The following is a 26,432-nucleotide window of genomic DNA, read 5'->3' on the forward strand; positions in this document are numbered from 1 at the left end:
CAACATCCTAACATCAGGCACCGCAATGCATTTACCGACACCTCAGTCTAAATGCTAGCCTGAATCCGTTCGGCGTTTCGAGCTCCCCGATGTGGTGTGCCTGAACGACGCACGCAGTCCCTCAATGTGATCCCGAACCGCGTAAAATGAAGAGTCATCACGATCTACGTCGGTGCGACAGAGTGACGGAAACTTGGAGGCGATAAGTAATTCGTATCCGTCGCGCAGCTCACGCAGTTCGTTGATGAACTTACATAGAAGTGGGACGAAACGTGGACGCGACGGGGCCTGAGAAATCTCCCGCGGAGGTTTCCGATTACGGGGCTTGTGATCGACGTCACTGCGGACTATGTCCTTCTCTTGTCCATGAATCAATCCGTCCTACGGTCGCTGCGCTGTAGTTACCAGCCCTTGCGTAGCAGGTCAATACCGCTTTATACGTATCCTCGCCGGACCCTTATCTCGCAGCCAATTCGATGGTCGCACTCGACGTCCGGCAACGGACACACCGCCGGTAACAGCCAACGACGGCGGAAATCTTGGGCAAAATATTCGGGAGCGGCGCTCGCCGTTTCTGTGGCCGGATGGATCGCGTACGAGAACACCAAACCGTTCCGGTATGCTGTACTGGCAGGCGTTCGATGTTCCAGGGTAGCAGGTGCATTGTACTGGCGCACTCAGAAAGTCGCGCGATTATGACATCCTTCGATTTATAGCCGCAGCCATCGCGGGCGTGGTGGATTACAAAGTGACGTTTGCCAAGACATATGCATCCGAAGACCAAAAACAGGATGCATACTCCGCATGTCACAAGCGGAGTGCGCAGAGGGTGTTACGTGCCTTGCTTGCGAATGGAGGCATCTTCATCAAGTTGGGGCAGCATATGTCGTCTCTGTAAGTGCGGTCTCTTGTACTGACATCGAAGGTCAATCAAATGTGGATTTAGGATAGTGCTTCCGGTGGAATGGACGACCACGATGAGACCCCTTCAGGACCAGTGCGAACCTACTCCCTACGAAGCCGTCGATGCGCTCTTCATGTCTGACATGGGCCAGTCAATACCGGAGCTCTTCGAGGGCTTTGATCCCAAACCCATTGGTGTCGCTAGTCTCGCACAGGTCCATGTTGCGCGGCACAAATCGACCGGGCAAGAAGTCGCTGTCAAGATTCAGCACCCGCATCTCGTTGAGTTCTGCGATATTGACATGAACATGGTTGAAGTCACCCTGGGCTGGATCAAGTACTGGTTCCCCGAGTTCGAGTTCACCTGGCTAGCGGACGAAATGCGCCAGAATCTACCCAAAGAGATGAACTTTGCCCACGAGGCCTCTAACGCTGCGCGTGCCAAATCGGACTTTGAAGGAGTACGCACGTCGTTGTATATCCCCGAGGTTATCTACGCCACGAAACGTGTGCTCATCATGGAGTACATCCGCGGCAGGCGGGTGGACGATTTGGAATACCTTGCAGACCATAACATCGATAGGAACAAGGTCTCGATAGAGCTGGCAAGGATATTCGCAAGAATGGTGCATATCAACGGATGGTTTCATGCTGTACGAATTCCGCTGACCCTGTCGTCGGTTTGATGCTAATGCCTCTTACCTGCTAGGATCCGCATGCGGGCAACTTGCTTATACGTCCTTCGCCTCGAAGCTCGAAGTCGCCCTACAACTTTGAGATTGTCCTGCTTGACCATGGCTTGTACTTTGACCTGGACACGGAACTACGGGTGAACTACAGCCGATACTGGCTATCACTCATAGCACCAGCATCTCCTCAGACAAACGCAGACAGGAGGAAGTACGCAGAGGCGTTTGCCAACATAGGGCCGGACTTAGTCAGAGACCCACGTTGTCTTGCTTTGATTTTGCTGATGGATCAGTGACAGTACCCAATCTTTGAGGCCGCTCTTACAGGCCGGACTTCCCTCGAAGGTACCTGGGAAGAGGAAGGCACCGGTCCATCCTGGCGCGCCGCATCCAGCATGCTAGACGTAATGCCGCAGACGGAAGAGGAACTCGACGCGATGCGCCACGCCGTTGTCAATCGGGAGGGATTAATACTCTCGGTGTTCGATGTGCTGAGGAGGGTGCCCAGGAGGGTGTTGATGGTGCTGAAGCTCAACGATCTGACAAGGAGTCTGGATCATGCCTTGAAAACAACTCATTCCAATGTGAGGGTGTTTCTTGTCATGTCGAGATACTGTGCGCGGGCGGTGTGGAGGGATGATAGGAGAAGGTTGTTCGAGGAGATGAGGGAGAAAGGATTCCTCTCGCTCGGTGTGTGGCTGGAGTATGTCAGGCGCTGGTGGTAAGAGCACATCCTTCACTCTTCAGAATTCGAACCTCGTTGAGGGATCACGACAGGCAATATGAAAAAACATTCCGAGGCCTCGGTGCGGTGGAGACGTACATGGACCTTCAAGCGTGGAGGGTGAAGACCAGCGCCTATCTCACCGGTCTGTGGAAATGGGGCTTCGTCGGGGCGCACTTGGCTGCTGCAGGTCTGGCAGACACCACGCAAAACACGGAGGAACCTGCTCGCACTTAAATCGAAGTTGGGATGGTGCTGCCAGCATGAAACAAGTATCGGATCATATAAAGCACGCTCGACTTAGAATAGCACGGAATAATACACGCAGCAACAACGACAGATCTGGTAGCATTCGTACTTCATGTCAAGAAAGGGTAAAGGGAACTACTTCGAGGAAATCGCAGAGAACGCCCTGTCGATCTCGTCCGCGTGCTCTTTAAGCGTTTCCCATTGCTCGAGAGTGAGGGTGATGCCCTTCTTGCCGGGTTTTGCCTCGCCGGTGCTTTTGTCCAGGTAGTACTCACGAAGGTTGAGGTATACGCCTTTACCGAAGGCGGAGACCGTGGCACGCTTCAGCTTGCCTAAATCAACGTATGACTCGCCGCTGGAGGACGTCTTGGCGCCTGTGGACATCTCCTCTTTCTTGGACGATTTCTTTACCTGAGAACGCGTTATTTCCAGAACCGGACCATGATGTATGCACACGACGTACAGCGGTCGCCTTCGAAGTCTTCGCGGTAGATACAGACGCGTCGCCCTTGGACGATCTCGGTTTCTGGTGATGGAGTATCGTTATTATGACCGTCGTCCTAATAGCCCTGAGGCGCTATATGAACCTTGGTCTTGCGAGGCTCCTCGTCGGTCATGACCGCCTCCTCCTCCTCCTCGTCCTCTTCATCGGACGGATCGAAGTTTCTCCGCTTAACCATCGTAAACAAGTAAAGGTCGTCGAGTGATTTATAAGGAGGGTCTCTTGACAATATATACGGGTTATTGGGAGTGAGCCAGAGTGAACCCGAAACCGTCGCGATGCCGCGCCCATTTGCCACAAGTCACGAGAAGCTGTACTCTCCAAGTGACGCGCTTGCGCGTTTGATTCTCGAGTCTTGTTCTGCATTCACAACAACGATCATCATACTCGACTAGCGTACTCGGAGCAACCGGCCAGCGGTCTGCTCGTAGTCGTCGAAGACGATGAAGATAGCGCACAAGTCGAAGAGGGCGGCCACTCCGGTCAGTGCTCTCACCATGGCAAATCTCCGCCGCGGGACCCAGCGCTAACACTCGGGCCAGCATCCGCAGGTGGCCGATCTCATCGCCAAAATTTCAGATACACCGAACGAACTTCTAGGGACCGCTCTGTCGCAGATCGAGACCTGGGCATGGCCGAGGTCCGATTTGAATGCATGGATCAAAGTCCTCAACCGGTTCGACGAGATCCTGGAAGACTGTATCCGCGACTACGAAATTGACAAGATCCAAACGCGGCCATTTGACAATGATATCAAGTACCTCGTGTCTGGCATACTCAAATTCGAGCGTCTTCTGCTCGAAAATACGACGAATAGGAAAATGTTCGCTTCGTACGACGTCAGCATCCTCTCGCATACCCGTGCGGCATCGGTTTTCTGACACCAATACAGCGAATCAAGAGTCTGATGTCTACATCGGATCTCGACATCCTCCTCCTTGCACTCAACTTGCTCCTCCGCCCCGCACAGCAATATTCTGCACAACCTCACGTATCCCAAGCTCTGAGCATCTCCACTCAGCAGCTCCTGTGCCTGGCCAAGCGTTGGCCTCATGCCAGAGATAACAATCTCAGCCTCGTGGACCTCGCCTCCGAGCAGGGCGTTGAGCAAGTCAACGGCCTCCCGCCCGAAGCGCGAGAGGTCAACTTTACCTTCTACAAGAAACAGAAGACTAACAAGTCCAGTGGTGCGGGGTCGAATTCGGCTGATCCGAAAATTGCGCCGCCCCCGACATCTGCTGCTCCGCCGCAAACGCCTGCCCGGAAAACTTCCTCAGGGCCAGCCACGTCAGCAGCCCCATTGCTCCCGTCAGGTTCAGGAGCTGTGCCCGTCCACATCGATCATCAAACCATAGAATCCCAGAGTGCGATGGACGTGCTAAAGGAAGCTGTCAACAAATACGAAATCCCTGAAGACGAAGAGAAGTATGAGCTCCTTTGTCGCATTCGCGCTGCCGGCGTGCTCGTGCCATCACCTGATGCTCTCGACGCGCGCCAGAAATACCTCACTGTCAGACTCTTGGCAATCTCAATTTTCTGCCACACGCATGGCGAGACTCAGGCACAGTCCTCACTCTTCCTCTATGAGCCGGATCTTGTTGCGCATATCGCTGAGTTGTTGCAGTCGGATAAAGGTGTTCCAATCTCGGTACAGAGTGCGGCCATCGCCGCCTTAGATGCCCTGGCAAGGTACAGGAACAAGATTCAAGAGGTGCTCGCCGCTATAAACGCGGGCGTTAACCATGGCATCATCATGACGTTGTTGCGACGCACCGTTGCGTCCGTCTCGGATCCGCTCTCCTCGATGCCCCAGTCGTACGTCGAGGGTGTGTTGTCGTTCGTCACTTATCTCGCTTCGCACACCACCGGTGGCAACATGTTGGTCGGCGCGGGATTGGTACCCTTGTTGATACAACTGTTGGACAACCGACTACCCAACCGGTTGGCAATCGTAAGTAAGACCGTGCAGCTCACGGACAATGTGCTGTACGGGTTCCCCAATGCGTTCCAACTGTTCGTGAATAATCGGGGAGTGGATACCCTTGTTGGGAGAATTCAGGTACGCTGGTGAATCTTACCAAATGAGTCGGTAATGACCTATTTGGACCCTGAATTGTAGTCTGAGGTAACCATCGATATTTCCGAGTCAAGTTCGGAACCCACCAACGAATACTCGCCTTATGGTAGGGTTATGCGTTCTTACATAGCTCCTTACTTACCGATTCGCCGAAGGCCAATTATCCGTCAGCCGCGCAGCGGTGCTAAAGCACACCCTTCGGTCGATGCACCGTATGATGCAGTCGTCTGGCACGGCGGAGGGCCTGCGAGGGTTGATCGATTCGTCGCTGCTCAAGTCCATTCATCAAATCCTGGAAAATCGGACTCTCTTCGGTCCAAGTATCGTCTCGCTCGCAATCAACATCATGGCTACATTCATTCACAACGAGCCTACGTGCCTAACTGTCATTCAGGAGGCCAAGCTGCCTGAGGTATTTTACAAGTCTCTCGACGCAGGCATCGAGCCCAGTATCGAAGTGATTCAAGCTATCCCGAACGCTCTCGGTGCTCTGTGCCTCAACCAAACTGGCCAGGATCAACTAGCTGCACGGCCGACGGTCATTCCTGGCTTGCTTTCCATCTTCACCAGTGAAAAGCACCTCAAGGTCCTCCAGGACAAGGAGAATGCAGTCCTCGTTGGAACAGCGGTGGACGAACTCGTGAGGCACCATCCCAGCCTCAAAGCTCCGGTTTTCGAAGCCATTAAGAGCAGCTTGAGCAAGATCGAGGATATGGGCAGCGAGTTTGAGGTACCCGCGAAGCTGAAACCGTGGTATACCCTGGTTCCAGACTCCAACCAAGAGAAGCCGAATTATGAAGAGCACTCAGAGGATGTCGTGATGAGTGATTCGCTGGCGGACGGTTCGGGATCAGCGGACGGCGCTGCCACTGGTCACGGCGGTGAAGAGCAAGGCCCGAGGGCACATGACAACATCGTGGTGTCCTTCATCGATGTGTTCGGTCGAGTATGTCACAAAGATACAGTTTCTTGAATGCATCTTGCTGACCCATACACTTGCGCAGTTCCTAGAGGGTCTGTTCCAGCACAGTGTTCACTGCCGGGACTTCATATCCAAAGTTGACGGCCTTACCCGCCTTGGACGCATCACCGCGTTACCATGCCTCCCTTACGAGTTCGCGAACAGCGTCGCATCCGACTCTCTCGTACAGGTTATCCGGACGTTGGCAGAGGTCGCGACGAACGAGACTCTGGCCTTCCTGTCGGGTATCGTCAAGGAGTCTCTCACCGAGACTAAGGACTTTTGGTTCAAAGTGGGCGGGGACTCGAAGTTGATGCCGCTGCTGGACCTTGTCAGCACGGACGAGGAACAGGCCAATCATGAGTTTCATAAACTTACAGTTCTGCATACCAGGATCACATTACTGTCTGAGGTGTATGCCACAGCTGGGTTTGGACATCCTCGCACATCGGTCGCTTTGCTACAGACCTTGATGAGCAACGGGGGCGCTGAGAATATCCCGGATCTTGGCGCATTGCATCGAACATGCGTATGGGAGAATATCGTGTTCAAGGTAGATCCGGGATCGCAGGGCGTGTCTACCGAGTCCTCTATCTTGTCAGAGCTGTTGCCTCCTGCCGACGACGCCATAGACGGACCTACAGGTGGCCCGACTGCTCCATCCACGGCGACGACGTCGCAGCCTAGCCTGACTGCCAATGGCAACACGAATGTAGAAGCCGGTCTTAGTCCAACCCCTACGCCCAATACGACCGAGGATGCCCCGCCACAAGCATCAAAGGACGAGACGCCTCGGCAGAGGAACGGAAAGGCGCTGAGACACCTTGTCACGCAGATACCTATATCCCTGGGTCCATTCTTTCAAGGTAGGTCGTCTTGACTTTGTCATCCAATCTGGACCTCAACGGCCATTAGCGATCGTGAAGCTATTCAACGCCCGACGCCAACTCGAAAGAACTCAGCGACAACAATTCCTCCATTCTGGATCAGTGATCGCGGATGTACTCGTCCAGCATCTCAGTCAGAAGGACATAAGTGAGTCGCGACTCCGCACTGTGTGTGGGATCTGAACTTAACCCTTTTAGGCGACGTTCTTTCCTCGCATGCTTATCATACCGTCATGTTGGGGCATGCCGCGATCCTCCTCGTCGAAGGTCAGTTGTGTTCGATATAGCTGCGAATCGTCTGACAGCGCCATCTAGAACGCCCAAATCAAAGTTATCTGAACACCGTTCTTGTCTTCGCGTTCTACCGGGCCGGTGGCTTAGATGCTGTTCTCGACATTTGCCGCAGGTTTATCAGCTCGCTGGAACGCCTAGTGGGCATAAATGCCGACAATCGGAGCGAGTCCGACAAACAGGAGCTTGTTCATTCTTATGGCGGGTTGAAGGTTGCCCTGCGACTTTTGGAGCCTCTGGTTACCGCTAAGTCCTTGCTAGAGGCAACGCAGACGCAGCTGGTTGCGACCACAGACAAGCCCGAGACAGATTCTGCATATTTTGAGGCCCGGAATTTCCTAGTGAAATTGCGAACCGCGATACTGCCGGTGGTGCGCACGATGTGGGAGTCTTCATGGCTTCCTCAAGTACCGGTTGGAGTCAGTCGCTCCATCGCATCGGTCGTTCTAGAGCTTGCAAAGGGGGAAGGTGAGGATGCTGCAACCGGAGACGCCGCCCCTGTGCTACCTCCAACAGCACTCCCCGGTCCCGATGAGACTCGCATTCGCCAATTGACGGATATGGGCTTCCCAAGATCTGCAGCGGAACGTGCTCTAATACGCATGCACAATAACGTAGCTGCTGCTGCAGAGCTCCTACTGGCGCAACCGTTTGCTCTTCACCCGGATCCAGAGCCTGCACAGGCGGCACATGCGGAAGACGCTGAGATGGCGAATGCTGACGAACACGAGGGTGGTGACAACGTATCCACGAACGGCGCTGGCGAAGCATCAACAACAGAGCAACACGTACCCTCTTCGGATCCCCTTGCAGTGAACGCGCCTGAACCTGCATCAGGGAAAAGCGCGGAAGAGTGGCGACAGGAACTCGCCAAGGCGAGGGAACCTTTGCGGAACAACATGGGAAAACTTGCGCTGCGACTGGTGGACGAGCAGCCATCTCTCATTTTCGACGTTCAAAACGCTTTTCTCGGCGCATCTGGTGATTATCAGACGCAATCAATACGCCAGCTGGTCAGCGACATCAAGGAGTTTCAAACTACGGCATACGATGTTCACGAGCAACCCATGGCCCTCCGCTTCCGCCTGCTTGCTCTTGTCATGAACAACAGCTCTCGTCCACTGGAGCTCCTCGGGAACGATGACAAGCATTTGATGGACGTTCTTCTAGCGCTTCTACTTTCCAATCCTATCGCCCTCGACTCTGAACATCCCGTTTTGCCGAAATGGTTGGCAACGCATATGCTGGTGGCGGAGTCGCTGCTCACTGCAGGAGAGGATATTCGAAGCATTACCCTGCCGCAGTCCGAGAACGACGAAATACAAAAAGAGGAGCTCATGACTGGACCTACTCATCCCGAAGCGCGAAGTTTTATGTTCGACTTGTGCTTGCGTCTGCTGGCCGTTCCACAACTACCCCGGGACGAATACTTGTCTTCATTACGTCTCCTAGTCTTCCTTACTCGGGATCACTCTACAGCAAGTGAATTCATCGCTCGCGGTGGGCTTCCTCTACTCTTCAGCCATCACAAGACTTCGTCCGCAGATGGAGCGAAATCCTACATATCTCTCATCGTTCGGCACATCGTGGAGGAGCCTCGTGTTCTGCAACACACCATGCAGAGAGAGATCAAACGCTTACTAGCGCATTCGAAGGCCAACTTCCCTGATCCCAGTCACTATGTTCGAACCTGCAGCGCAGCTGCTCTTCGTGACCCTGCGGCGTTCATCCAAGCGACCGAAGCTGTTTGCCAGCTTCATCGCCCTTTCGGTGTAGGTCAGCATATCAGTCTGAAGAAGACCGAGATGTCCGCATCTACATCGGCACCCAAGGATCAAGCGGAAATGCCGGTTGATTCGCCCAGTCCCTCTGCGGCCGCAGCATCCGGGGCGTTGGATGAGGTGGTGTATTGCTTGATCTCAGAGTTAATGCAAACGGTGAAGCCCGCAGAAACATTCAACGCGGTCGGTCCTGGGGAATCGGCACCAACCTCAGAGAGCACGCCCGGTGTCACTTCCTCTCCAGCTCCAGCTGCTGACGCCTCAACGTCAAAAGCTGATCATGACGTCTCATATCCTTGCTTCCTCATGCAGTGCTTGACCGAACTTCTTTTCTCATACGATGCGTGCAAACTCGCGTTCCTGTCGTACTCCCCGAGAAAACGCTCACATCCTTCCTCCAAGGAGCATCCCAACAAACATCGCACAGCGGCGCTCAATTTCTTCTTATACGACTTGATCTCGTTCGGGAGCATTCATCCTCCCACAGACGCTGATGCTCGAAAACGAGTCACGCTGTGCAACTGGGCTATGTCTGTCCTGGTTGCACTGTGTGTCAACGGTTCTTCATCGAACGATCTCAAAGATGTATCCGACGATCTCGTTTCGGTACGCAAGTTCGTCGTGGACGCCATCAGCCGCGCCATTAAAGAAGTCATCCCCTCCGACACCATTGATGCTCGATATGGGCGCCTGCTCGCGCTCGCTGAGCTATCTCATCGGCTCCTGACCGTACGGTTCAATACATCAACGCGGAAAGTGCCGGAGGACTCGCCGACGCACATAGCGAAAGTGATGCTGGAGAAGAATTTTGTGTCCCATTTGACCAACGCTCTGGGTGAAATTGACCTGAACTATCCCAACGTCCGCGGGCTCGTAACGGCGCTCTTGAAACCCGAGCAGCACCTGTAAGTGCCACCTATGCCTCAAAAGTGCTGTCATTCAATCAAATTGTCAGGACAAAGATAGCGATCAAGATGAGTCGTTCATCGGATAAGAAGGAGATATCGGAAGACCAGGCACACAGCGAAAGTTCAATGTCGGACGACGACGAGGATGGCGAAGACGAAGAGGACGAAGACGAAGCAATGGACGCGGACGAAGGCAGGGAAGAGACGCCCGACTTGTATAGAAACTCGTCACTCGGAATGTAGGCAATCACATACATCATCTTCCTCAGTGTGCTGAATGTGATAACCACAGGTTTGGCGGCGTGAGTGCCTACAGGCATCACCCACAACGTTGCTTACCTAGTGTTTATACAGGAGATGGAAGACGTCAACCTAGCTCAAGATGAAGAAGCCTACGAGGAAGACGACGGGGATGAGGACGACGTGGAGATGGATTTCGGAGAGGAGACCGGCAGTGATAATTCGTCACAGACGGACGAAGAAGATGACTTGGACGCTGAAGACTCCGAAAGCGCATGGGGTGAGAACGAGGACGAGGAAGAAGACGACCTTGTGCATAACGAAGAGGATGACGGTATGGGCGGTGATGACGATGACGATGAAGACGAGGATGAGGCAGCGGACGACGAAATTACATGGCAGGTAAGGGACTTCTTGTCGCTTCACCGCACCTCGACTTACATCTACCAGGATGATGGCAACGATGCTATCGACGACGCAGACGAAGAAGAGATGATTGGTCAGCCATGGATCATCTTACCGGATACACGAAGCTGAAACGCTGATAGGTGATATGCCACCCCTACACGATCTCGAAGAAGTCGCAGGCGATTCTGAGGCAGACGAGTGAGTTAGCATTTTTTGCTCTCGATGGATGTAGTTAAGATCATCGTATAGCTTTGTCGATGAACTTGACGTCCTTCATGCACCGGACGAGGGTGCCGATCCTGAAGGACTTGGTTTCAGTGTTGTGGGGACAAACCTGATGGGTGCAGGTCACGCCGCGTTCGCGCCTGGTTTGACCTTCTTTTCTAGAGATCCGAACGGACGCACAGCCGGTGAGTTGCAGTTGCATGATGTGTGAGTTTATTCTTCTGATTTCTAAGGCGCGACAGATATCACCGCCGACGTGTTCGGTCGCAGCCGAAACGTGCCCGTACCACCACCTGAAGCAACCACACATCCTTTGTTGCTGGACGAATCTCACGGGAATGGTCATGCTAATAGCGGCCTTCCACGCGGTTCCCGCCGATCGCAGCGAGGAAGCAGCCTGGGCAATGAACATCATCCGTCTCTCTTCCAAACTATTGAGACCCTACTAGGTGGCCATGGTTTACACGCTTTTCGACAAATCATGGCTACGGCGCCGGAAGGCTTGACGGATGTCTTGAGTATGCAGTTCTTAGGAGTTTCTACCCAGAACGGCCGTCCCAATGTCCACACCCACCTACACATCGGCAGAAACCCGCGTTCGCGCGACAACCGCCCGGAAAATCGCGGATTTGATCCTTTGCATACTGGCCAACGCTGGGCGGAAGAGACCAAGATGCTTTATCGTACATCGGAATCGGAACGTCTGGCTAAACTCGCTGATCACGTCGTTCTCGCCTTGCTACCAGCAGCCATAGAGGAAATCAAGGCGGCGAGAAACCTCGAGGAAGAAGAGACCAAACGTCGGGAAGCTGAAGCGAAGGCTCAGGCCGATGCTATCGCGGAAGAGAAGGAGGGGCAGCAGAGGAAGGCAGCTGAAGCCGCAAAGGCAGAGGCAGAGGCAGAGGCAGAGGCAGCAACGCAAGCTCCCGTCGAAGATCAACACACTGTTGAAGCCGACCCGGCCACTGCATCGGCGGAAGCAGGCGTCGAGGATCAGGATGCTGAGATGCGAGATGTTTCGGACTTGCCGGAGTCGAGCGAGCGCACCGACGATACTGCAGAGGCTGAAATCTCGGGAGCTGGACCATCGAATGCTACCGAACGAATAACTGTCATGATCCATGGCAGCCCGGTGGATATCACCGACCTCGGTATCGATCCCACTTTCCTGGAGGCTTTACCTGACGATATGCGCGAAGAAGTGCTGAATCAGCATGTTCGTGATCAGAGAGCTGCCCGGGTTGAACGCCCCGCGGACTCACAGTTGGATGCCGAATTTTTGGACGCGTTGCCGCCGGAGTTACGTGCTGAAATTATCCAACAGGAAACTCTGGAACAGAACCGACGTCGTGCTACGGCCCCGGGTGCCCCACCCACAGGCATACCAGCGGACATTGATCCTGCCAGCTTCATTGCCAGTTTGGATCCTCAGCTTCGTCAAGTAGTGCTTATGGATCAGGATGACGGATTCATTCAAACGTTGCCGTCGCACATGATCGCAGAAGCGTCCGTGTACCGCGACGCGCTCAACGCTCACAGGGAACGGGAACACGAACAACACTCCTCGGCGGCTCGCGCTCCCCCTGCGCAACCGAAGAAACCTAATGCAGCGCGGGAGTCGATACAACTTCTTGACAAGGGACAGATCACCGTTCTCGTCCGACTCTTGTTCTTCCCGGAAGTCTTAAGGAAGAATCTGTTGTTCAAGGTTCTGGTCAACGTGTGCGAGAACGGGAAGACTCGCGCGGAATTGCTGAATATCCTTATCAACATACTTCAGGATGGCACTGGTGACTTAGCGGCTATCGACAAGAGCTTCTCACAGATGTCCGTGCGGCCCGCAAGAACACCTGGACAGACACCAAAGGCCGCCGGAAAACAGAAGGCTGCAACCGATTATTTCGGTCCTTTAGCCCTTCCGCGAAGTGAAGCCGTGCCAGAGTTGATTGCCCAACGATGTCTTGATGCGCTGACATATATCGTGAACAATAACGAAACTTCGTCCCTGTTCTTCCTGTCGGAGCACGAGATCCCGGCTGGTCTTCGCAGATCCGCGTCGAAGAAGGGCAAGGGCAAAGAGAAGCAAGCATCATCAACCCATTACCCTGTCGTTCTGTTACTTGGCTTACTCGATCGCCCAACCTTGATGCGGACACCATCTATCCTGGAGTCGGTGGTCGGCCTTCTCGCCACTGTGACACGACCGCTGGCTACACTCAAGGAGACCAAGGAATCACCTGCAGGTTCCGTGGACGCAGCGGCAGCCGCGACGACATCCGCCTCGGAGCCCGTCACTACTGAGTCAGATCCTCCGACCAACCCTACCCCCGTTGCTACCGAAGGCAAGTACATCCGTCATAGTCTCACCATCACGTACTCATTTGTATGCGCAAACAGAAGGCGCTGGTACATCCACTCAGCCAGCGCAAACAGGACCCGAGAATGATGAGACAAAGGCGAAGCAAGATGACGAAGCGAGGCCTCTGCTCACCGATCCACCGCAGATACCCCAGCATGCACTCCAGCTTATCGTTAACATTCTCACCATGGGGGAGTGTTCGGCTCGGACATTCCAACAATGCCTCGCTTTGATCCAACACTTATCATACATGGCCGATGCACGTGAAGTTATAGCCCAAGAACTGCGCTCACGGGCTCAGGAACTCGGGCAAAATATTCAGGCTGATCTCGATGTCTTAGCGAAGGCATTACCGGAGGCACAAGGCGACGTTCTGAGTGGATCTATCCCCTCCAAATTCTCTTCGCCATCCTCAGATCAGGCGAAGCTTCTACGAGTACTGAAGACAATCGACTACATGTACTCGCCGAAGTCATCGAGTGGCACCGAACAGGCCCAAGGTGACCGCGAGAAGGTCCAGAGCATCTACGAGTCCTTCCGATTTACGCCTCTTTGGAAGCGTTTGGGTGACTGCCTAGCCATCATTGAACAGCGACCCGAGGTCGAGCAAGTTGCTACGGTTCTGTTGCCGCTGATTGAGGCCCTGATGGTGGTCTGCAAGTACGTCGTTCTGGACACCAAATCGTCCATCAGTCGCGCTTTGCGCACCGTGTCGTCGCCTAAGACCCCTACGACACCTCGGGAATCTATGGAGGATCTTTTCGTCACGTTTACCGATACTCATCGCAAGGTCCTCAACCTCATGGTGCGAAACAATCCATCGCTCATGAGTGGCTCTTTCTCCTTGCTCGTGCACAATCCCCGTGTGCTTGATTTCGACAATAAGCGCAACTACTTCACGCAACAGCTCCATCGCCGCCCTCATTCACGCGAGCAGCACAGCACTCTACAACTGAATGTTCGCCGCGCAAGAGTGTTCGAGGACAGCTTCCAGTATCTGCAGCGGAAGACCGGCGACCAGATCAAGTACGGCAAGCTAAGCATCCGCTTCTACGACGAAGAAGGCGTCGACGCGGGTGGATTGACCCGGGAATGGTTCCAAATCCTCGCAAGGCAGATGTTCAACCCCGACTACGCCCTGTTCCAACCGTGTGTGGCGGACAAATTAACGTACCAGCCGAACCGTGCGTCTTGGGTGAATCCCGAGCATTTGTCGTTCTTCAAGTTTGTGGGCCGCATCATTGGCAAGGCAATCTATGACGGGCGGCTGTTGGACGCGTACTTCGCTAGGAGCTTCTACAGGCAACTGCTTGGAAAGCCGGTGGACTACAGAGATGTTGAGTGGGTTGATCCCGAGTACTACAATTCGCTGTGCTGGATCTTGGAGAATGATCCTACTGGCCTTGACCTGACGTTCGATGTAGAAGCCGACGAGGTATGTGACCGGTTCAATCATGATTCGAACGAGGTGATGCTCAAGCTACGATGCAGTTCGGTGTCACCAAGATCGTACCCCTCAAGGAGAACGGTACTCAGATTCACGTCACGAACGAAAACAAAAAGGAGTTTGTTCAGTTGTCTGCGCAATACCGCCTATACACGTCTATCAAGGACCAGATTGACGCCATCTTGGCTGGGTTCTACGACATCATTCCCAAGGACCTGATTTCCATCGTAGGTTCTTTTCATTTGAGCTACCCGAGACACTAGCCCATTTCTATTGCTAGTTCAACGAGCAAGAGGTGGAGCTTCTTATTTCCGGGACACCGGACATCGACGTCGACGAGTGGCGTGCGGCAACTGAGTACCACGGCTACACCAGCTCGGACCCCACCATTGTGTGGTGGTGGCGAGCGCTCAAGTCATTCAACCGAGAAGAGAGAGCAAAAGTTCTCAGCTTCGCCACGGGTACTGCACGCGTACCGTTGGGTGGCTTCGGCGACCTTCAGGGCGTACAGGGCGTACAGAAGTTCTCGATTCACAAGGCATACGGAGAGCAAGACCGCTTGCCGCAGGCGCATACTTGTGAGTTCACGTTGGGTTCTCTTTTTGGGACCGCGGACTGAACCGTTTCTCTGCGCTTCTAGGCTTCAACCAGATTGACCTACCAGAGTTCTCGTCGTATGAAATGCTGAGGCAGCAGCTGTTGCTGGCGATCAACGAGGGAGGTGAAGGCTTTGGATTTGCTTGAACGATGTCGAAAGTGTGTATCGGGAAGAAATCGAAGAGCAACCGCAATATGTAGAGTCATAGCATGTTCCAATGTAGCATATACCACAACAACTGCCTTTGCATCGGATGATGTTCAGTGCACTGCGTCGGTGACTGGTCGGCCGGTGGTCTCCGGTCGCCATAGCTGTCGGTCACGAGATCTCATTGAGACGATCACTATTCTTGGCACCTTCCCTGAATATTACATTTGGTGGACAAGGGGAGGGAGCTACGGGCCTCGACACAGCACAACTTATTCTTGTCCGTTCAACTTTACGGCTGCGGCGGCCATCTATCAGTTTGGAATATCTTACATCGCCCCGGAAGTTGCTGGCAACTATTCAACCCTCGCTCAGTCTCATCGTGTCTGGAGACTACAGTGCACAACCTGCTAGAGGAGGTACGCTGCAGGGATGGTGCATGGTGCATGAGACACCGTGTCTGAAAGGGTTACAGATACATGGCTGCTCAGCCTGGTGCACCAGGATACGACCCGGTGGGCCTCCGCCACCCAGGAGAAAGCAGTCCGGTCAGCACAGAGAGTTCGCACCACGAATACCAAACTATGCATGCCGGCCCCAGCTCAGTGTCTATGGACTCCAACTCCCCGCTGAATACGGCGTCGGGTACAACGTATCCACCCCGCAGGGTTCAGATAGCAGGAGACTCGCCTACTCTAGGGTATCATGAGCACGAGTCGCAGGGGCGCGCAGCAGGTCCTGGGCCGTCGATGCCCCAGCCGAGCGTGTCTGACAAAATGGGACATAACAGTCGTAATTCAAGCTGGGACCTGTTAGCGGGGTTTCGGGACTTTGAAGCGGGATATGAACACTTTGAATCGAGAAATGCTAGCGAGGCATACTTGGCGTTCGCAGAGGGCGATATACCACAGAACAGGGTGTGTCTCTGTCTTCAGCTCGATTTATTGTATTTCTCTGATCGTGCCGAAGTTTGCAAGATTCTATCACTATTTACTCGCTGCATCCATCGTCACACGATGGACACTCTTTATCGTCCCAGTGCTCGTGCTCCTGTGGATCCCAGGTATACTTGGCCTCACCGCATTTCCACATGCAGCTATCTGGGGAGTGAAGTTGATGTGGTGGAGCATCTGGTTAAGCGTGTTCTGGGGAGGTGAGTAACTGCCCAATACTTGCCCATTCTCGAACGTGCAGCGAAGCTGAACATGACGTCCCAGGATGGTGGGCATCACTTGCGACTGCGTGAGTCATATACTTGTTCGCAGCCTCTGGCATCGTCTGAACAGCTAGGTAGACGATCTCTCCCTGCCCTAGCACGCAATACGGTTGGCGTCGTCCTAGTCGGTGCACGAAAGTATATCGACTGGATCAGTGTTCTCAGCCGCTACGTGGCGCTCTTCATATGGACTCTCGTCTCTTGGATTTCCTTCAACCCTCTTATCAATGCTCGCCAGCACAACGCTACAAAAGGCGGGGTGCAAGCGGTGGACATCGTCGCGAAGCTACTGTTCGCGTTATGGATCGATGCGGCGATTCTCGCTGCCGAGAAATTCGCGATACAATGGATTGCAGGGAAATTCCATGAGCGGTCCTATGCTGGTAGAGTTGTTTCACCGTCGCAATAAAGATCCTTACGATATATTGATGGGTATTGCAGATCGCATCGCTGATCAGAAATTTGCCGTCAAGGTGTTGACTCTGCTCTACCGCAACTCCAGAGATATTCCCGGGCGCACCGATACGCTCAGCAGCAAAGCTGTCATGACGAAGGACAAACGCATGAGTGTTGATCCGAGGAAGTTTTTCAAGCGCGCGCTCAAGGGAGTTAAGTTCGCGGCTACGACCACGACCACCGCACTCGGTAATGTAGCATCGGAAATGACTGGAAGGTCCGTGTTCAAAGATTGTACTGAATACTGCTATTAACCTTCGACGTCGTAGTTCGGTTTTACAGCCCAACTCGCCCCAGGCCATGGTGCAGACTGCACTTCAATCGGCCAATAAGACCAGATTGGTGAGTGTGGTCGCATGGCCTTCTTCGTTGCGGTCGTGACGATCATCGTTGCAAGCTCGCTCGAAGGTTATTCTATTCCTTCCAGAAGGAGGGTCACGATTATCTCCTCGTGGATGACATCCAGCGATTCTTCCCCGCTCGAGACCAGGCCGACGCCGCGTTCTCCATCTTTGATAAGGATAACAATGGAGACGTCACAAGGGAGGAGATGGAGCTGGCGTGCCTGTGCGTTTGCTGATGCTGGTAAACGTGGCGACCTGGTCACTAACGATTGTTGACAGAGAGATCCACCGTGAACAACTTTCTATCGAACATTCAATGAGGGATCTGGACAGCGCTGTGGGACGCCTTGATAACATCCTCATGTCCCTTTATGTGATTGTTGCCATAATGCTCATCGCAATCGTTTTGGTGAGTGTGCCTGACATCTTCTTCTAGCTTGTGCTGATGACATTGCAGGATACAAGCCTCATATCTCTCGTCACCGGCGCTGGAACGCTTATTGTTGGTACGTTATACGAAAATCAGGATATGTGCTGTGACTGATCCTTGTCTTATAGCGTTGAGTTGGCTCGTCGGCGATGCTTTATCAGAAGTACTCTCCAGTATCATATTCCTCTTCATCAAACATCCCTTCGACGTAGGCGATGTCATCAACCTTGAAGAGGATGAGGACACGTATACCGTCAAGGAGATAAGGTTATTGAGTTCCATCCTCGTCAATGGCAATGGTGCTTTGGTACAGGCACCGAACGTAGTGCTCAATGGCAAAGTGGGTGTCGTTGATAAGTACCTATAACAACCGTCATTGATTATACCATCAGTTCATCACTAATGTTCGAAGAAGTCCCCAGATGTCGGAGACATTTACGTTTGATGTCTCATACGACACCACTTTCGAGCAGATTGAGGATTTGCGCGCGAGAATGATACTATTCCTACAAGGAGAACGCCGAGATTTCCATCCTGCTTTCGACGTGCAAGTCGTCGGTAAGGACCCCCTTATTGTTCTTCGTTCCTTAAATACTGACGGGGGACTCGTGTAGATATACCTGATCAAGAAAAGATGTCGCTGAAAGTTGAAATCAAGTACAAGAGCAACTGGCAACAAGGCGCTCTCCGAGGTGAAAATCATTCTTGGCATATGGACACATATCTTGATGACATTTTTCTCTTCAGCGAAGCGCAGGAACAAATGGGTGTGCATGCTCAAGACTAAGCTCGCAGAAATACCGATCTACGGACCCGGTGGCAGTCCCGACGTCAAGCCTACTGTCTCGAGGTACACAAAGGTACCTTGGGAAACGGTGCAGGATGAAGACCGAAAAGCGGGTGAGAAACATCCCGCCAAGGAGCGAATGCCCACAGGAGGCTGGCATTTGAGTGACAGCAATTACCTGAGTTCGTTGATTCATCACTGTATCGGTTTTCCCTAAGCTCGAACTCTTATTCAGATGACGATTCGGGAGACATTTTCGGCGACGCCAGCGAACTGTCCATGCCCGATCCTCGCAGGACGCCAACACCCTCCGTAGCATCCCGCCAGGGATCTTCCGGACCATCGCAAGTGCCACCCATGCCGGCACCGATCGCCATGCCATCGCCAGCCAACAGTGCTGCTCAAGAATATATCGAGATGCGGACGCCCAGACAAGGAAGATTCGATGGATTGCCTCAACAACAGGTTTGAGGGAGGTTCTGAGGTGACATAGACAGCATCGGACCCATTTGTTGCTATCAGTTATACGACTGCTATTGCTTCTCGTATCCGCGAACTATCGACTCGCACTGCATAATAGCATTAACTACCCGCAGTGCGGGCGTACACCAGACATGCCTTGAGGCTACCTCAAGAACACACAACAGACTTTTATACATTCCAGCTCCCTTGCCGAGGACTACCGCTTGAGCTCCATGATCCCGCACCGGATGCATTCCAGCCACCAGCTGCAGGGCTGTTCCCACCTGCCGCACCCCACGCGGCACCGGCCGACGGACTCGCTCCCCAACCGCTGCCACCCGCCTGGTTCGCTGGGCTAGCACTAGCGCCCCAGTTCCCAGATCCCGGATTGGCACCCGGGCTGGAGGATGACCAGGCGTTGGCGCCCGCGCCTCCTTGGTTGGCAGGGCTCCCACCCCACGATCCACTGTTCGCGCCTGCGCCCCAGTTGCCCCCGGCCCCGCCTGCGGCTGCTGTATTCCATCCGCCGGCACCCCCTGGGCCGCTCGAGTGCCCATTAGGGATCACCGGGTCGGCCGCGCCCGGTATCAAATCAAGATCATTGGGCGATTTTAGCCCGAGAATGAGGTTGGCGAGTTTTGTTTGTAGTTCTGCAAGTCCCTACGCAAAGTGAATACAGTGGCGCTAACCATGCCGAGGGACACACCTTCATGACCACTTCTTGCGGGCCCAGACTGCCATCGGTCTCGACTTCGAAGTAGAATTTGTTCGGCTTTGCGTTGTAATCAAAGGGCTCGTCGTCTCTCGGAGGCTCTTCTTCCTTGGAGTTGATCTCGCTTACTGGCCATTCCGCGCGAGGGTCTTTCTCATACCAGTAGGATGTATGGCGCAGCTTGTTCCACGGGTCGTACTCAAAGGAAACGGCGGCGCAGGGCGAGAATTTTGCGTGCTCTTTCGAAATGCCCTGAAGGTCATCAGATCAGCGGCGCCGAGCATATTGATAGTGCTCAAGGGCTTGTATACCTTCTTCGCGATACACCTGACTTTGAGTTCTTGACCTTTTCGCAATTTGCAGAGCAGCACAGGGTCGACGCCCTCAACACCTGGTTGAAAGGGTCAGGAAAAGAATAGAGCTTTATGACTGAGGGAACCGAACCTTTGCCGACCGGACTACCAAAGTTCTCCACCCGTTTTGTCAGCTCCTCGCCTGGATCACCTTGGTCGTCGTCTGATGCCGGGACGACGTCCAAGTGATCGCTGGTTACGTTCAGGGTTGTATCGTCTTCGGTACACGACACGTGCAGTTGCAGCACTATCGAACAATACGAGCATGAAGACATGCAGGAACAATCCTGAGTCAGCCATCAGTCAACACTTCGTCGGAGTCGACATGAAGAGCGAGTTGTATTGGGATGGTGTGAGCACGTACTCGCGAGTACCGGATAGCCTCGTCACAGTTCGTGCTAACCAATGGCACCATCCCCAGCCGATGGGCCAAGAATTCGTCGGAAAGGACCGTCGTGTTGGTCTCGATCTCCACTAAGTCGATAGCTGCGGCGTAAAGTCGGGTTCAGACGCTGGCAACGGAGAGAAACTGGGTACGACACGCACCAACGGTCGGTATATCGGCCATCATGACTCGCCGAAGCGAGTTCGCAAAGCTGAATCGCACAGTCCCATAAGCCGGATCGCTCTGAATGCAGCAGCAGTCTAGGACGCGCACGCGAGGTCCACATTCTCAAGCACGAAGTTTACGCGGTCCTTCTTCAGGTCGCGGATTCGGACGGTTGGCTCTAAACTGCTTGTGCCTTGCATTGCCGACAGAAGATGCGTATGCGAGCCCAGAGTCGTCGCTGGCGAGACAAATCACAGAGTAAGAGCAAAGGGAAGTCCTGTAAGCCAAGTTGCACGTACAATGAGCGAAGTCGTCACGGGACTGCGACGATAAAATAGGGGCCTTGTCGATGCTTGAAACTGTCCGCCGCGCGCGGATGCGTCCAATTATATCTGCGTCCACTGTGCTAGTTGCTAACACGGCCAGGATGGGATATCTAGCGGGACAGGGAACGCGTACATATATATACCGTACAGGTAGCGAGGCGTTTGGTATCGTTCCCTCAGGCTGCCGCCCTGTGTTCAAGCTACCAGCTGCCCCGGGGTCCCCCAGCGTCAGCCCGCGAGTGTTCGCTTCCGTCGTCTTCGAGCTACGTTACCAGAGCGAGACTAAGTCGCTAAGTTCCAGCAGATCATCTTGCCCAGCTAGGCCTTATGGGCCTATATCGGGGACCTGTTTTCTTAGGCTGTTTTAGGTGTATGCACTGCGCACCTCTTTTTCGTAGGCGATTGTATATATGCACTCCGTAGCTATGTTCATAGGCATTTCACATTTCAACGAGTCCCTTAAACGCTGCATGATCACGCTCTTAGGGGAAGGGGGTTGAGAATGCTAGGGGCAAAGTATAATGCGGGGGGATTGCATACGCAAATTGATACAGAGGTGTAAATCACATGAAGAAAGCTGGAAATACGTTTCCTGGATGGTCCTACATTACAACTTGGCCTTATTGACATTTCGATCATCAGGCCTAACTCGCGCGATAGCCTTCCCCCATGTCCTCCGTTGTTCAAGGTCATTCAGACCACTCACGAGGTCCTCAAGCGGATACACCTTGTCATAGACGACTGGCGAGCATTTGCCAGATTGGAACAGGCTTGGGAAACGTGACGTTAGGAAGGATGCACTTAGATGTAGGTATAGGTGGGAGGTGTTGCTACGCACTCGAGAAGTTCTTTCCACACAACCGGTGGCCGTGACGTCTCGTTCCCTGTGATGAGGCGATGGTGAATGGTAATATTTTCCCGCAAGGCTGCCCACGTACTGCTGTATGCACCCCAGTGAAGACCAACGATAGAGATGTTCTTCAGCAATACGAGGTTGAGAGGGAGCTAGGGAAAGCATATAGGCACCAGTTTGTACTTTCGATGGATAAGCTCGGAGTCTTACCTGCTCTATCTTGCCTGCAGCAAAACCGATGACTAGTGCTCGACCCTTCCAGGCAATGCATTTCAAGCAATCTAGGATAGATGGTCACATCCGACGTATTTGCAATTAGTGGGCAAGATACCTTTGATCATCCCAACGGGGTCATAAATAACATCAACCTTTCACAGACACGAGGTGGGTTCCGGCAATATGCCTCTTCAGAGCATAAGTCGAACTCACCCCTTTACCGCCAGTAATTTTCAGAACTTCTTTCTGCCAATCCTTCTTTGTATAATCGACCGTATAGTCTGCGCCACCATGCCTCCGCGAGACCTCGAGTTTTGCAGGAGAGCCAGCTGCAGCAATAACCTTAGCACCGAGTGCTGGCGAGCGTCAATAACCTGAGACAACATGTCCAGAGTCGTCGAAAAACCTTTCGCTAGCTGACACGCAGCTATGCCGACGCCTCCGGCAGACGCTGTAACCAGTACCCATTCACCTTCGCGAAGGAAAATATAGATCAATTCAGACCGGTTGAGGACCCGTAAATGCTTCCACATGCCTGGTTTGAGCTCCGCCCTGCCAACCAGCGCTTCATAACTCGTAGGCCACGTTACGAAGAGCCCTGCTCCTTGGTCGTATGACATGTTATCCGGTAAGGGCACGAGGTTCGGTACGGGTACTGTAACCTTTTCCGCGTAGCATCCTTGTGCAGCACCGAAAACTCGGTCCCCTGGCCTGAAGGGGCATCCCTTTGGTATGGGTGAGTCCTTGGCTATACGTCCGGCAAATTCGTGACCAAGAACAAATGGGAAAGGCGGCTGGTGCTGGTATTTGCCCTGGGCTTGGAGAATCTACGAAAGCGTATTCAGTCAAACATAGCTGCTTGTATGCAACACTCACGTCGAAGAAGTTCAAGCCAGCGCTGTAAACATCTACAACAACCTCTGAGGGGCCTGGCTTCGGTTCCGGAGCGTTCGCGTTAATTTGCAGCTTCGACGGATGTTCGTAGTGATCGATGATGAACGCTCGCATGATGGTCAGCAGTCAAGGTGAGAGGCAAGGGAAGGCGCGTTGAGCAACAACGCTACGCTCGGCTAAGCACACCGGCCTGCTTAATATGATTGCTCTGTTGCGGGGTAAGGCACCGGTTCTCGACAAGTGCCGGTTGGGCCGGTCCTGGCGTTCATTGTAACACGAGACTTGTAGCCAGGCGCCACTCGCAACGATTGCATTAGCATTTACAAACTCCAGTCGGCTTACTGTACAACTCTGCTCTGCAAATCCTTGAACCTAAGCTGCACGAAAGTAGAGAGTCCATCCCATACACATAATAAGGACGCAAAGCCTCTCAATCAGTCAGGTTCTTTATCGAAACTCGAAACGAGCCATGGCATTTTCTGGGGCGTTGGTCAGCTTCATTGATTGATCCATTTCAACGTTTTCGGCCCTGATGTTCAGCATGCAGACACTCACAGATCTCAACGACTTTATCACTCCATCGCAAGCATGCATCAAACCCGTAGAACAAAGCACGCCGGTCCCCGATGCCGCTGAACCAGGTGCCGCATCGGTGCGTACCTTCACCTGTTCTGATTGTGGTCCACTCACAGATCGTCCCAGACGCAAATACACATAGACTCATCAGGATCTTATTACGAAGTTGGCTCTAAAAAGCAGCCTGTGCGCAAGTTAGAGCGAGCGGAAATAACGCTAAACGACTGCTTGGCCTGCAGGTGCGCCGGCTTGCCCTTCATGGGATGCAAGATCTCATATTCTACTGCAGCGGCTGTATCACCTCAGCCGAATCTGTCCTCATCACTCTTCAGTCACACACCGAGGTCATGTCGTTCCTGGAGAACAATCCTCCGCCGACTTCATCCTCGCATAAAACACCTGTACTGTCAATTGCTCCGCAGAGCCTTGCTTCACTCGCAGCGTCCATATCTTCCTCTTCCTCATCGCCACACGTGTCTTTGCAGGCTGTTTTGCGCCGCGTACAGGCTTTTTGCGGGACCTTGGGGTTCGAGCACATATATGACACTACCTTCGCAAGGCATGTCGCTCTCCTCGAGCATGCCCACGAATTCTCTGAGCGCAAAAGATCGACTGGGGAAGGGCAACTGCCGATGCTCGCTAGCGCTTGCCCTGGATGGGTCTGCTATGCCGAGAAGACGCATGCGGAAATGCTACCTTTCATCAGTCGTACGAAGAGCCCTCAGCAAGTCATGGGTACCCTAGTCAAGGAATGGCTTGCGAAGTCATGGAACAAAACGTACGACTTCGTGTTCTTTCGAGAGAGTGACCCTGATTCACGTCCCGTATCAGGCCAGACATGGTCTACCACGTCGCGGTCATGCCGTGCTACGACAAGAAGCTTGAAGCCTCAAGGCAAGACTTCTACAACGACGTATTCAAGACCCGAGATGTCGACTGCGTTATTACCACCGGCGAGCTTGAACTGTTAATGCGAGAGAAGGGGTGGGATCTGTCTGCACCCGTTAAAGGCGAGGCTGAAGGTTCGCGATCCGCCGCTACAGAGGACCAGATCCCAGAATTGCTATCTCATCCTGGCTCGAGTTCTGGGTCATATCTGCACACACTGATCTCGGCGATAACCCGCGGTTCCCCCGCTGCTGCTTCTCCGGGCAACGTGCAGCTCGAGGGGCGACGTGAGATCGGTGGCACTGATTCCGTCCCATACGCATCCGAAGTTGCAGTTTCTGGCGGTCGACCTACGCCACCCGATGGGAACGACGGAGGCGAATACGAGGTGTCGTCCAAGATCATGCGCAACACCGACTTTGAAGAATACACCGTGACGCGAAGGAGCACGGGCGAAGTGATGTTCCGCGGCGCGAGATGTTACGGCTTCCGTAACCTCCAGAACGTTGTTCGCAAAGTCGGTCGTGATGCGGGAGTACAAGTAGGCCGCGGCGCCGCGGGACGATTAACCGGTGGTGTCCGTGGCAGAAGACGCGGTGCGGTCTCTGCAGCTGGTGCGGACGGAGAAAAGGAGCGCCCGTACGACTATGTGGAAGTTATGGCATGCCCGGGAGGTTGCGTCAACGGCGGCGGTCAGCTGAGGCCTCCAGCACCTCAGCCTCAGTTTGACGCAGAGGGTTACAAGCGAGACTGGGAAGCCAACGGCGCCAAAGTCGACGATGGGCAGCTGAGGACGCAAGGGTACGCCGGCAAGTGGGGCGACAAGGAGTGGACGCGCAAGGTCGAAGAGACGTATTGGCATGCATTACCCACTCCCCCTCAATCGCCGACAGATGGCGATGGGACCTCGCACTCGGCCGTGGACGGTGTGTCCCGGAAACCAACATCAACCGCGGAGGCCGACCGTCTCGCCCATCGCGTGCTTGTGGATATGTGTCGACCGAAGACCATCATCGAGGGCGCAAGCCTCTGGGAGATTCGCATGGACGACGAGGCCGAGGCGCGAAGACGAGATCTCTTCCGGACGCAGTATCATGCGGTCGAGAACGAGGTCATTGGTCTGGCAGTCAAGTGGTAGGCAGGGACTAGGCTTTCACGGGAAAGCCAGCTCCGCGCATCCACATACCGCCCGCGCGGCGTTACTGCGTCTTGCACAAGGCGCCGCGGTTAGCAGTCGAGATGCAGAACCCTCCGCGGCATCCCCCGTGTGTATCCCATCCAAAGGGGGAAAGCCAATGCATGCCACGGCCCATAGCTTGCTCCTTGCCTACCTGAATCACTCTTGCACCTGGTGGCGACCTCGGCTCTTCCAGTCGTCGAGCGCGTGATATCGCCTGCATGAATGACCGTCACCGTCTAGACTGGGATGAAGTGAACTTCCGATACCTTCGATGGACGTGTACGGAGGTCTCTTCGCTGGGTATGGTGAGACGGGTACGCACGGAAACGACAGCAACAGCCTCGCAACATGTTCGCAGGTCTTCTGCTTTCCCAGTTGTCGAAGTGCTTCTTGAGAGCCGAGATGAATAAGCCATTCGCTCGAGTACGCTACCTCGTTGTCGCAGCGTGTTGCCGGCGGTTCAGGACGTAATGTGGCGTGATGAGGAAATCCCGACATCGGAGAGGAACGTTGTCATTTTAATTACACGGCCGTGCACACTCGCGAGGGTCCTGTAGAGTCTGAAAGCGGAGCCTTTGGTAAGAACATCCATGTAACGAGCGGTGACACCCCGAACCTTGGAGTTGCTTTCGTATGCAGGTACCTGCCTCGCAGGTATAAATGCGAATCCCGATCTTAGCGGGAGTAGCTCACGGCCAGAACGATGTCCAGAAAAATGATACTATGGGGGGTCTTTTGAGTGCCATTCGGGAAGGCGTTGCGGTTTGGGTGCGCGAAAGATACAAAAGATTCC

General features: G+C 53.8%; 7 protein-coding genes across 7 annotated transcripts; 4 read left to right on the plus strand and 3 right to left on the minus strand.

The window, feature by feature from the left end:
• Positions 1 to 366: 366 nt before the first annotated feature.
• Positions 367 to 2,553, plus strand: PUNSTDRAFT_63512 (ABC1-domain-containing protein; the record flags this gene model as incomplete). Its single annotated transcript, XM_007381275.1, has 6 exons — positions 367 to 658; positions 717 to 894; positions 947 to 1,556; positions 1,613 to 1,840; positions 1,892 to 2,313; positions 2,370 to 2,553. The coding sequence occupies 6 exons, from the start codon at positions 367 to 369 to the stop codon at positions 2,551 to 2,553; spliced, it is 1,914 nt and encodes a 637-aa protein (XP_007381337.1).
• Positions 2,554 to 2,721: 168 nt separating this feature from the next.
• On the minus strand, positions 2,722 to 2,928 carry PUNSTDRAFT_20847 (transcription cofactor Pc4; the record flags this gene model as incomplete). Its single annotated transcript, XM_007381276.1, has 1 exon — positions 2,722 to 2,928. A coding segment is annotated over one exon (207 nt), but the record flags the coding sequence as incomplete, so codon positions are not given.
• Positions 2,929 to 3,480: 552 nt separating this feature from the next.
• PUNSTDRAFT_83596 (uncharacterized protein) lies at positions 3,481 to 15,488 on the plus strand. Its single transcript, XM_007381277.1, has 20 exons — positions 3,481 to 3,549; positions 3,610 to 3,906; positions 3,960 to 5,126; positions 5,187 to 5,250; positions 5,300 to 6,090; positions 6,149 to 6,971; positions 7,021 to 7,140; positions 7,191 to 7,259; positions 7,308 to 9,969; positions 10,020 to 10,211; positions 10,265 to 10,274; positions 10,327 to 10,614; positions 10,663 to 10,711; positions 10,761 to 10,818; positions 10,870 to 11,030; positions 11,088 to 13,187; positions 13,243 to 14,639; positions 14,696 to 14,878; positions 14,932 to 15,229; positions 15,292 to 15,488. The coding sequence occupies exons 1-20, from the start codon at positions 3,511 to 3,513 to the stop codon at positions 15,393 to 15,395; spliced, it is 10,872 nt and encodes a 3,623-aa protein (XP_007381339.1). The 5' UTR covers positions 3,481 to 3,510; the 3' UTR covers positions 15,396 to 15,488.
• A 684-nt stretch (positions 15,489 to 16,172) lies between these two features.
• PUNSTDRAFT_61874 (uncharacterized protein) lies at positions 16,173 to 18,846 on the plus strand (the record flags this gene model as incomplete). The annotated part of the gene is made up of 13 exons (XM_007381278.1): positions 16,173 to 16,313; positions 16,366 to 16,549; positions 16,614 to 16,638; positions 16,691 to 16,995; positions 17,054 to 17,285; positions 17,338 to 17,410; positions 17,466 to 17,635; positions 17,692 to 17,821; positions 17,870 to 17,918; positions 17,971 to 18,182; positions 18,265 to 18,400; positions 18,457 to 18,534; positions 18,590 to 18,846. The coding sequence occupies 13 exons, from the start codon at positions 16,173 to 16,175 to the stop codon at positions 18,844 to 18,846; spliced, it is 1,992 nt and encodes a 663-aa protein (XP_007381340.1).
• An 843-nt stretch (positions 18,847 to 19,689) lies between these two features.
• On the minus strand, positions 19,690 to 20,906 carry PUNSTDRAFT_61925 (uncharacterized protein; the record flags this gene model as incomplete). Its single annotated transcript, XM_007381279.1, has 6 exons — positions 19,690 to 20,055; positions 20,115 to 20,194; positions 20,248 to 20,443; positions 20,521 to 20,642; positions 20,703 to 20,752; positions 20,815 to 20,906. The coding sequence occupies 6 exons, from the start codon at positions 20,904 to 20,906 to the stop codon at positions 19,690 to 19,692; spliced, it is 906 nt and encodes a 301-aa protein (XP_007381341.1).
• Positions 20,907 to 21,559: 653 nt separating this feature from the next.
• On the minus strand, positions 21,560 to 23,119 carry PUNSTDRAFT_50665 (NAD(P)-binding protein). Its single transcript, XM_007381280.1, has 9 exons — positions 22,978 to 23,119; positions 22,637 to 22,928; positions 22,508 to 22,573; positions 22,315 to 22,457; positions 22,217 to 22,253; positions 22,096 to 22,166; positions 21,971 to 22,037; positions 21,871 to 21,916; positions 21,560 to 21,802 (listed from the first exon to the last, which is right to left on the minus strand). Exons 1-9 carry the CDS (start codon positions 23,107 to 23,109, stop codon positions 21,640 to 21,642), a joined length of 1,017 nt encoding a protein of 338 aa, XP_007381342.1. The 5' UTR covers positions 23,110 to 23,119; the 3' UTR covers positions 21,560 to 21,639.
• A 345-nt stretch (positions 23,120 to 23,464) lies between these two features.
• PUNSTDRAFT_83606 (iron hydrogenase) lies at positions 23,465 to 26,041 on the plus strand (the record flags this gene model as incomplete). Its single annotated transcript, XM_007381281.1, has 5 exons — positions 23,465 to 23,485; positions 23,543 to 23,647; positions 23,698 to 23,810; positions 23,861 to 24,349; positions 24,403 to 26,041. 5 exons carry the CDS (start codon positions 23,465 to 23,467, stop codon positions 25,595 to 25,597), a joined length of 1,923 nt encoding a protein of 640 aa, XP_007381343.1. The 3' UTR covers positions 25,598 to 26,041.
• Between the last annotated feature and the right edge of the window lie 391 nt (positions 26,042 to 26,432).

Source organism: Punctularia strigosozonata (assembly GCF_000264995.1).
Source record: "Punctularia strigosozonata HHB-11173 SS5 unplaced genomic scaffold PUNSTscaffold_3, whole genome shotgun sequence".
NCBI lineage: Eukaryota > Fungi > Basidiomycota > Agaricomycetes > Corticiales > Punctulariaceae > Punctularia > Punctularia strigosozonata.

Excerpts from the sequence above, each read along its gene's own strand:
- PUNSTDRAFT_83596 (XM_007381277.1), top strand. The coding sequence starts at position 3,511 with ATGAAGATAGCGCACAAGTCGAAGAGGGCGGCCACTCCG. Across the intron at positions 5,251-5,299 it reads CAACGAATACTCGCCTTATG|GCCAATTATCCGTCAGCCGC; the intron begins GTAGGGTTATGC and ends GATTCGCCGAAG. Across the intron at positions 9,970-10,019 it reads TTGAAACCCGAGCAGCACCT|GACAAAGATAGCGATCAAGA; the intron begins GTAAGTGCCACC and ends TCAAATTGTCAG.
- PUNSTDRAFT_50665 (XM_007381280.1), bottom strand. The coding sequence starts at position 23,109 with ATGCGAGCGTTCATCATCGATCACTACGAACATCCGTCGAAGCTGCAA. Across the intron at positions 22,167-22,216 it reads CCCCGTTGGGATGATCAAAG|ATTGCTTGAAATGCATTGCC; the intron begins GTATCTTGCCCA and ends CATCTATCCTAG. Across the intron at positions 22,038-22,095 it reads CTGCAGGCAAGATAGAGCAG|CTCCCTCTCAACCTCGTATT; the intron begins GTAAGACTCCGA and ends TGCTTTCCCTAG.